This window comes from Hyalella azteca, unplaced genomic scaffold, assembly GCF_000764305.2.
Source record: "Hyalella azteca isolate HAZT.00-mixed unplaced genomic scaffold, Hazt_2.0.2 contig8859, whole genome shotgun sequence".
Taxonomy (NCBI): Eukaryota; Metazoa; Arthropoda; class Malacostraca; order Amphipoda; family Hyalellidae; genus Hyalella; species Hyalella azteca.
In genome coordinates this window covers 179,486-189,537 of record NW_025938942.1, presented here as the reverse complement: position 1 = coordinate 189,537, position 10,052 = coordinate 179,486, and the positions used below count along the sequence as shown (strand labels likewise).

Here is a 10,052-nt window from a genome sequence, read left to right as displayed (position 1 = left end):
TGTCACTCACTTCAGTGAGTACTGAGTTATATTTTTATAGTAAATTCACTCAACCCAATTAAAATGGTGTGAAATTATAAGCCGTCCTGTGAGCTTACAGATACAAAAAAATGCTATAAGGCTGCTGATATGAAGCTTGCAGTGAACAAGGTTGTTGTAAATGCTCAATGGCATAATATATATATATATAATAGCGGTTTCAGCGTTTATTAGGCCGTAGGCCTGTCGCCGATTCTTAACATCGCAGAACTTACACAGCTTGTTGCGGTCTTGAAACTTGCAACTCACTGCTTCAAATTCTGCTGTGCTTAACCGCCCGGCCTCCTTGCCGATTCTGACCAGAAACTGGCACACAGAGCTGGGATCGAACCCGCGCCTCTCTGCGCCAATCTTGATACTCTGAACTTTAACCACTGGGCCACCCTGCCAGTGGTTAATGGATAGGGAAAAACAAGTAAAAATCACTGAATATGTCATTTATTCTACCTCTACATCATCTACAATGAAAGAGGGAGACTTCAGAGTACTGTTAGTAATGGATGAGTACACTCTGCATGCTTCAAATATGTTAAAATGAAGTTTTATTGCAAGTAACTGAAGTCACCCCAGTTGACGGTAATTAATGTTTATGGTAATATCATCAGTAAAGGAAAAACAAGTAAAAATCACTGAAAATGTCATTTATTCTTCCTCTACATCATCTACAATGAAAGAGGGAGACTTCAGAGTACTGTTAGTAATGGATGAGTACACTCTGCATGCTTCAAATATTTTAAAATGAAGTTTTATTGCAAGTGACCCGAGTAGCCCCCGTTCGACGGGGCTACTCCGGACACTTTTTATTTTGCTTCTGGCACCTTATGAATAGCATATGAAATTTTTTTGACGATGCCATTCGATAGCCTAGCCCTTGCAAAGAGCTATAAAATGCTATAAAATGTTTCATTGTATATTATTCATGCTATAAAATGTTTCATTGTAAGAAGCTATTAACAGTTATTAACAAAAAAACGCTCAAAACTGTCCTGAGTAGCCCCGGTTGACGGTATACTTGTATTTGCTGATTTCAAGTGGTAAATAAATTAATAGATGATTAAGTTAAGCGACGGTTTTAGACACATAAAACTAATTCTAACACAGCTTGGAATTAGACACGCACAGCTCGTTCTGAGCTGTGTCCAAAAATTGAAATTTTCATAATTAAAAGCTTAATAGCTCTTAATTGAAAGCTTAATTAAAAAATTAAAATTTTGTAATTAAGCTTGAACATTTTGAGCTGTGTCGTATTCCAATACAGCTCACACAGGGCGTCAGAATTCCAACACAGGGCGCCAGAATTACAAATTAATAGAGTTTGAAGCCCTGCCGGAATTAGTCTCGCAATTATACAATATGCCGAATTTAGTCACACACAGCGTCGGAATTCAGGGATTTTGTAGGTTTGAATTCTAAAGGCTTTTATATAAATATGGCAACAGTTTGTGATGTTTCATTGTTGCTGGCGCATAGTGTGGTGTTTTGAGAGTGACGTAAACCAATCAGAACTTTAGTTGCGCAAACGGTGATATTTATATAGCCATTCATTTCTTGCTACGTCCTTAATGTGTTGGAATATACTGCGTTTACCCTATGCAGTGCAGCAGTATTATGTAAAAAAAAGGCTATGGTTAAATGAAAGTTTGAGACCACCACATGCCTTATTATTAACTATTAAGTGCACTCTGTTCAATGCCTGCTGCTCGGCTGCTCCCCTGCTGCCAACAGCTGCAGCTGTGAGATGAGTGATGACGTGGTCTTAAGCCCTGACTCCCCATCCTGGCTGTCCGGCATCCACATGCTCAAACTTATGAGTTATCATCAGTCTTGCATGATTGCATCATGCATGCCATGCCAAAGTTTGACTGACAAGTGTTCACATAATTCTTCTATTCAAACTTTCCTTCAGTCTTTTGCACTTTTGGCAATTTGGGAGCTAGTACTTCTTGCTGCAGTGATTGCAGTTTGTGCCACCAAAATTAGGTTTAAGCATAAGCAATGCAAACGGATGCCGGTACACGGTGGTCCAGACTACCAAAAAGAAATGCTTTTAAAAATACCACAATGAGGATTGAGGGACAGCATCCATATTCCATTCCACGATACCAGCACCAGGCCACTTGTACAACTTCATTTTGGCACATTTTTTGAAAAAAGACTTTATTTCTCCATTACAAAGTCTTTATTTACTGCAGGATCAACTTATTTGCATATAATTGCCCTTCAGGCTTCATAGTCAATGCTGCATAGGCCAGTGCTCTGTTATTCTTGTCAAGTTGTCACTGTAGCTTTTTGATTGAATTTACCACAAACGAGGGAATCTACGATATAATTTGATAAACTTGTCAAAAGAAATCATGGAACCAATGTTGGTCCTTTATTGGTTATCTTGAGATATGGAAAATTAGAGCTAGTGAGGAATCATGTCCCAGCTCTGAAGTCATGTCCCAGCTCCCAGCAAAAAGAATCGGCGACAGGCCACATCAGGCCTACACTTCAGCGCCGACATCACTATGTTATGTTTATGTTAAGTCTCAACATCATTACACACTGAGATTGAGTAAAAGTTTGACCGATTAGTTGCCCGTCCAGTCGTCCACACACTCAAAGTCTGAAACTTACTGCCAGTCTTGCATGAACCCAAAGGTCTTGCTCATCCATCTTTTCCAAGTTTGTCAAACCTCAAACTAAGCCCAATCATCATGCAAGACTGTCAGTCAAACCCAGCATGACATGCAACTGATGCAAGGCTGATGATAAATTTGAGTGTGTGGACAGGCCTTTTTTATTCCTGTGCTTACCTACACCCATTGTTGATCGATGAGCTGCATTTAATGCTTGCTGCCTTGATGCCTCTACTTGACCACATAGACTGTGCAAACATTGGTGCTAACTTACCAGATTGAGATCGACAGATTGTCATGCATAAACTGCGCCGTCCATTTTTTTCAGGAAAATCATTGTGCAAGGGGAAATTCCTTAAAAATATAGATCTTAATCAGGCAGTAGAAAAATTATGAGAAACTATTCCCTTACACCTTGTCAGCATCAGGTGTTAATATGACAATATTTAATCAAAAGACAGGAATTATGGCCCTGGATTAAAATTTTGAACCATAATTTTTATTATGCTTTAAATTTTGAAACTATTTACCAGATATTTAAGCTCAGTTTATCACTTTAGCTTAATATTCTGTTTCTGAGCACTCTGTGTTCTGTGAATTGCTATTTGGTTGTTTTAATATGGAAATAATAATGAGGAAGTCTCACACAAGACTTTTGTCTTCACTCTTAAGAAAGGTAATTTGTTATGAAAATCTGTCTTAATTTTCCGAAATAACTACAAATTACACCATTATTATGTTGATCAAAACTTGATTGTTGTTTGCTAATATTCTATAAAATTTGTTGCTCATGTTTGCAAATAATTATTATTTAAACAAAATTATTTACAATTTCTAATAGTGTTTTCTTGACAGTCATGTATGTGCCATCAGTCAGTTGGCTGCTACAAAAGCACATTGGTGCAGGCTCTTAATAAAGCCTCTGCATCTGCACCTTCTCCATCTCACTCCACCAAGACAGCCAAGGTTCTTGATGAGTTTGCTGTTGCAATGAAAGATGGAGACAAAGAAGTTAATGTTGATGGCCGACCTACATTTGCATATTTCCTGAGTGAAGCCACCACTAAATTGATCTCTGAAGTTGGTGTTGGGAAACATCCTGGCAGAAGAAAACTTGCCACAATATCCTTGCCAGATGAACTTATGAGTGCTAGAAGGTCCATTATCCAAGGTAAAATTTATGATGTGTTTTCCTGAACCATTGACAATTGCATATTAGATCCAGTTCATTCAAATTTCTATCCTTCTTGCTTAATAATATTGAATTATCGATTAAGTTCAATATTCCTTCAGTATTTAAAGCTTTAACACAAAAATGTGAAAAAATAAGTATTTTGCCAATATGATATCATGTTGAAATTATTTTCTGTCTCTTAGCTGCTGGGCAATCAAAAGATCTCCATGAGGAGGCCTTGAAGTTGAAGAGAAAAATTCGAGAGAGGCTTCTGCCTCTAGACTTCAGAGTCCAGGAAGAGAAACGGAAAGAATTTCTTCGAGAAATTGTATCACAAGGTCTGTTATGAGAAATATTAGTAAAAATTTTATTGGAAATAATTCAAATTTTCTTCTAATGATAACTCTTGGTCAGCTGACAAGTTTGTATTGCTATCTAAAAGCTTCTCTGCTGTTATTGCTATTGTTTCATGATTATGACTCAATATGTTTGTTGATATTGAGCTTGAAAGTAGGAAAGAACTAGTAGCAGTTACATATTTCTTCGGGAAGAACTGTAAACCAAAAAATTATATTGTGTTTTGTTTTGGTACTCACTAGTGGAAGCTTTCTGCATTAATTAACTAACATTATTGTGTTTCTAGTGTTGACCTATTTTCTAGTGAGGCTGCACATGTTACATTGGGCCCTGAAAGTTGCAGCTGACATTATTTCTTCTTTCTCTTCTTCGTGATACAGTGGAAACTTCATAGATGAAGGAAAACACTACTGAGGGTGCTCAACCACCTTAAGTATTTGTCCTGTCGGGCAATATTTGTTGACATTGATGTGTAATTTGCATCTTGTTGCAGAGTCTGTATGTCCCGAAGATGAGGCTGTGCTGGAGGAAGACAGGAAGGCTCTTTTTGAAGGGAGAAAGAAGCGTTTGGAGGAGAAGATACGAAACGAGATATACAATTATCAGCCTCTTGATTTTTCAACTCCTGAAAGGTTAATCTAACATTTTAACAATGTTCAGAAGGAAAGCATAGTTTAACCTTGCCTTAGAAACTTTTTTAGCTGGTAATTTTTGTAGTAAATTTTGTGAGCCACACACGTGACAAAATTAGTGGGTAATTCATCTAGGATTACTCTTTTCTCCTACAGGCTCTAAAAGTAACAAAAGAGCAAACATAGCACAGCTTAAAATTTTTGTCAGGTTATCTGCAAACAGGCTCCTAGTTGAATGATGTATGTATATTAAAAAAAATCTAACTCGGTACTCACTGCAGTGAGTGACAGAGAGCGCATTTTCTCGTCTACAAAAACGTGAAGTCACGGACGGACAAACAGACGGACGGACAGACGGACATGGCGAGCACAATAGTGCATTTTTTCCATAAATTAGAAAAAGCGCTAAAAACACCTATTTCTCCAAGTTTACTTTGTTCTTTGATATAGTAGGTATCTATTGTATTAAAACACTTAAAGTTTCTTTAGGGTTCATGTTAAAGTTGTTCTGTCATGGAATAAAAGGATAAAATCTTGGTAAACAATATAATGTTTATGACTTTGTACATTTTCCCTATTCATTGATATAATTTAGTAGCAGTGTATATTATGGAAATTTATCATAGCATAGTTAGGTTTTTGATATGATTCAAATGCTTGTAAGTTTTCACATAATTATCTGTAATTAATACAAAATATTAATCAGTGTTTTAGCTGAAGTTAAACTCCTTTGCTACAATATTGATTATTTTTAAGTTCATGCTCATCCATTGTACTCAATCTTTATAATCTGCCTCCAAATATCATACACATCATCATACCCTCAGGACACACTTGTCATACTCTCAGGACACACTTGTCATACCCTCAGGACACACTTGTCATACATCACTGCATGGATAACTCCTACCTTCAACGATGTTTTTTTTTTTCAGGGAAAATGATCACACACACAAACCTTGCTTGTTGAGCAGCATGAGGAAATCTTGATTTTCCTCGGAATATTTTTTTTATGGCAATAAAGTGTTGTTGTTTGATATTTATGTGCTAAATTACTGGCAGGTATGGCTTCTATGTTATTCTTGAATCCACAAAGCTAAAAACTTGTTTTGCGTTTTCTCAGCTCAAATTCTTGCAATTGTTGTAAATATTTCATAGTCTGACATCTCTTCTCTAAACCAAAAACTTCAACGTGTCTCATGCTGGCTCTTTATATGTTCTTCTAAAATACTAAAACTCTTTACTACTTGAAAACTTGTTTCATGCCGTTTTTAGCTCAAATACTTTATTTTGTTGCAAATCTTCAATTATTGTCTAATTTGTTAATTTCTCTGAAGCAAGAAGTACTACGTTTCTCATGAGCTGTGTTGTGCTTAGTGCGCTGCTGTACATGATGGCCCGTCTGACGCCAGACTTTGCTGCCCTCATGAAGGTCTTCCACCAGCTGCGCTGCGCTCTGCCTACATTCATGCCTACCACCATGCTAGACTTTGGCTCTGGTGTCGGTAGTGCCACCTGGTGAGTTAGTACATTACATGGCTTACATCTGTAACCCATGCTGGATAACTTATCGATAACTTGTACGGTACTAATGTATCTTGATGGCAATGCATGCAAAGTTATCTTAAAGGTGGCGCCTACTGAGGAACCCTAATAATAGCGTGTGCTGAGTAATCTTATTCGTAGCTCGTACTAATGAATAAAGATTGATTTTTCATGTATTTTATTGAATAATTTTCTTATGTTGTAAGCCGTTGTTGCGTTAGCGGTACCTTCTCGAATGTGCTTGGTTTTTATTTTTATGTAAATTTTTCTTTTAAATTTTCTCCATTAGCGTCCAGTTTCTATAGCTCTAATGAAATTTAAGTTACATTTAACTAGACGTGTTAACCTCATAATCTTTGTCAGTTTCACCATCGTTAACATTGTATGCTTGTGCTGACGACTTGTTCTGCGCAGGGCGGTCGATCAGACGTGGCCCAAGTCCTGCAAAGAAGTTGTGAACGTCGACCCCAGCAACGCCATGCACGAGCTTCACGATGTACTACTGCGCGGAGGCCTTGCCTCTCTTCCGCTGCCTCGGAGAAAAAATTCGACATCATTCCGCCACTTCCTGCCCCTCACGGGCAGCCTGAAGCATGACTTGGTCGTGTGCAGCCGCACGCTTTTCGAAATTGGCAGTCGTGACATGAGACTAAGGACGCTCGATATCTTATGGAAGACAGTGATGCCCGGGGGTTGTTTGGTGCTGGTGGAAGGTGGTCGTGCCTCTGGCTGCCACTTAACCCTCGAGGCCAGGGATTTCCTCATGCAAGGTCTTAAGGTCGACACTTCGTCTAGTCGACTGCGTGGCCGCATCATTGCTCCGTGTCCTCACCAGAACGCGTGCCCGCTCCTAGCCAAACAGCCCAAATACCGCATCTGCACCGACTCTCAGCTGTATCAAGAAGTGGAGTATCCAGACCCCCTTCTTGAAGTGTTCAGTTATTTGATCGTGCAAAAACCCAAAGAGCTTGAAACGCGGGAAGACACGCTCATCACTTGGCCGCGAATCATACAGCCAGTCATCAAATCTGACTCCGTGATCGTGAGAGTTTGTAATAAGTTTGGTCACTTGCAGGAGCTCTGCGCCTCTAAAGGAAAGCACGGCACGCTGTGCCGGCAGGTGGCCAGGAAGTCCACTCTGGGCGACTTATATCCTGTCGAGCTGCTTCCACCGTCACAACACATTAATCCCGGGTATAATGCAATTGATCTTTGTCATAATAAAAAAGCACGAGACGATGACAAGTTTTGAGGGTTAGTGAACAGAATTTTTCAAATTCATATAGGCATGTTTGAACTTGGAAATTTCAACGCTATGCGTCAAAAATGTTCCCGATTGTTACTATACCATCATTGTATCGTAAAACTTCGTTCAAATCAATAATGCATAAATAATTGAATATGTGTAACTCGAAAAAAATGTATCCTTCTATATAATACTTGAATGTAGATTTGTTTTGAAGCGAAGTATTCATACGCTTGTAAGATTGAAGTAAAATCAAATATAGAGCGGTTTTTATTACCAACAGTGGTTATATTTTTTAATTTCCCTGTAAGTTTCTTCTTTTTCGCTAACACCAATTTCGCGAACTTCATCGACACGCGACTTATCCTTTCCATTGAACCACCAAATTTTCTTTTCTCTGTCATCAGGAGCTTAGCATTTAAAGTCAACCAATAAGGAAATGGGAAGTTCTCGTCCCGACGTCGTTCGGGGACGAGGTTTCCGTACTCGGCGCTGGCAACCAATTTCTTACGTCACTTAACACAACCACAACTTCAATTATACAAGCCAAACGCTCGTTTTTTTATTAGGATTTTTTTTAATATACGTTACTTACGGGGTCAGATGATTTATAATTCTCCATCGTGCCTTTGGCTTAAACTTTTAATCATTACATGTTATGCAGATAATGATAGGAAATTTTGAGTGTCATTTTATTGTCTATTGTGGCATGAATTTGGAGTAACGTTCGAATTTTATTTCATCTTCTTTGTAAGAGTGCATCCGCGTGTTTTCTGACGAGATTTTATCTAATATCTTCGAAGGAAGGAATACTTAAGGGGGAAGGCTTTTATTTTCTCTGTAGATTCTAATTTAAATTTTCCTGCATCCGACTTGTGCGAAGTAACTACCGTTGAACTGCAGAGTTTTTCAAAAGTGTCTGTCTCAACTCTCAAGGCTTAGGTAGCTGTTCTCAATTAATTTTAGCTGCTGCCTACTTACTCCTCAGAGAAATAATTTAGAGCGTTTATCTTATTCATTCGAAACGTGACTACAACCGTAATTGATCGTCCTCTTATTTAACATGGGTAATTATTTTATTGGCCATGCTTATTCGATTTCTTATCGAAATAATTTTTTTGGAGTTAAAATGTAATTAAAGAGTAGAAAATAGAAACGTAAAATTGCCCTCCATGGGCGCTTCGTTTAATCGCTTTATTGTTTGAACAACGCGGTAGAATTTTCTTTCATTATAGTTCGGTTGATAATGCTTTTACACGATATATTCATGTGTATCTCAAAATATTTTTGCTTTTGGTATTTTAAACTACACTTATTTTTTCATGCAAAATCTACATGCAATACTAATAGTTTTCCTGATATTTATGGCAAGTCTGGCAACATGTTGAGCAAAATAGGGACATCGTGTTGCGTTTATCTTCAGTTGTACCGAAACAATTATGGCGTGTGGTTGTGGCTCATGTGATTAGTCGGTTCTGTTGCCGAAATGTCTCTTATTTCACGGAAATGTATCGTTTTTTTAGGTATAGTATTAAGTTGTGTTGGCGTATGTTCAAGTCAAAACCAAGGTACGTGTTTATTTATCTACATGTGTTACGTATTTTAGACGTGAAGTTTTAAAGTTGCAGGATAACTTAGTCCTTGAAACTGCGAATTGATTGCAACTTATACCGAATCGTCCTTGCTGGACAACATAATTAGGTAGATCTTAGTCTCTATTTATTTTATACCTCGTCTACATTAGATCTTAGTCCCTATTTATTTATTTCTCATCTACTTATCTGGTGGTTTGATCAAAGTATATTATTTACATTATGTTTTGGTTTCATCAAGCTACGTTTCGCGCCGCGGCAATGTGGTATTCTCTAAATAAGGCGACAAGTCCCGAGTTTTGACGAAGTACATTGCAGCAATGCAGCTCAATGAGCTCATGCTTATTATAGGGCATAGGCTAGTACAAGACTAGAAGGTTCATGATTTAGTCGCAGTCGGTGCTCTTCAATGAAGCTGCCTTCAATGAAATAATGCTGCCTTATTTTGGCTTACCTATTAGTTAATAGAATTCTAAGTGAAACAAAATTTATCTCTGAAATTGGTCCAGAAGTGGACCAAAAGTTGCCCATTGGGCCATTCCAGTTGCTTTTTCAACTTTTGCCATCTCAATTTTTGCATTTCAACTAAAAAAAATGTTTATCATGTTTGGAAAGCAGCAACTGAAAATTCATAAATTAAGATTGAATCAAAGCTATTCTGGCCAGGCTGACTATTTCTGATTACTTACACAGTTCAAATCATCTTGTGGAGAAATATTCATAGTTATTGCATTTTAATCAGCAAATTTGATAAAAAAAAGTGTGGCAATCTAACAAATTTAGTAAGGCCAAATTTGGAATTAAAGAACACTGCGATTATATAAAAAATAATAAAATCTTGTAAAC

At 37.7% G+C, this 10,052-nt stretch overlaps 2 protein-coding genes across 2 annotated transcripts in view; both read left to right on the top strand.

Moving 5' to 3' along the window:
- The first annotated feature begins 2,826 nt into the window (after window positions 1–2,826).
- Window positions 2,827–7,899, top strand: LOC108664794 (methyltransferase-like protein 17, mitochondrial). Its single transcript, XM_018151487.2, has 6 exons — window positions 2,827–3,336; window positions 3,516–3,831; window positions 4,038–4,172; window positions 4,685–4,823; window positions 6,201–6,341; window positions 6,783–7,899. The coding sequence occupies exons 1-6, from the start codon at window positions 3,280–3,282 to the stop codon at window positions 7,618–7,620; spliced, it is 1,626 nt and encodes a 541-aa protein (XP_018006976.1). The 5' UTR covers window positions 2,827–3,279; the 3' UTR covers window positions 7,621–7,899.
- A 1,130-nt stretch (window positions 7,900–9,029) lies between these two features.
- LOC108664787 (transmembrane protein 131) overlaps window positions 9,030–10,052 on the top strand; it is a 48,298-nt gene continuing 47,275 nt past the window's right edge. The window contains exon 1 of the mRNA XM_018151474.2: window positions 9,030–9,182. Within this exon, the coding sequence (XP_018006963.1) occupies window positions 9,101–9,182 (82 nt within the window). The 5' untranslated portion in view covers window positions 9,030–9,100. The remainder of the gene's footprint in view (window positions 9,183–10,052) is intronic.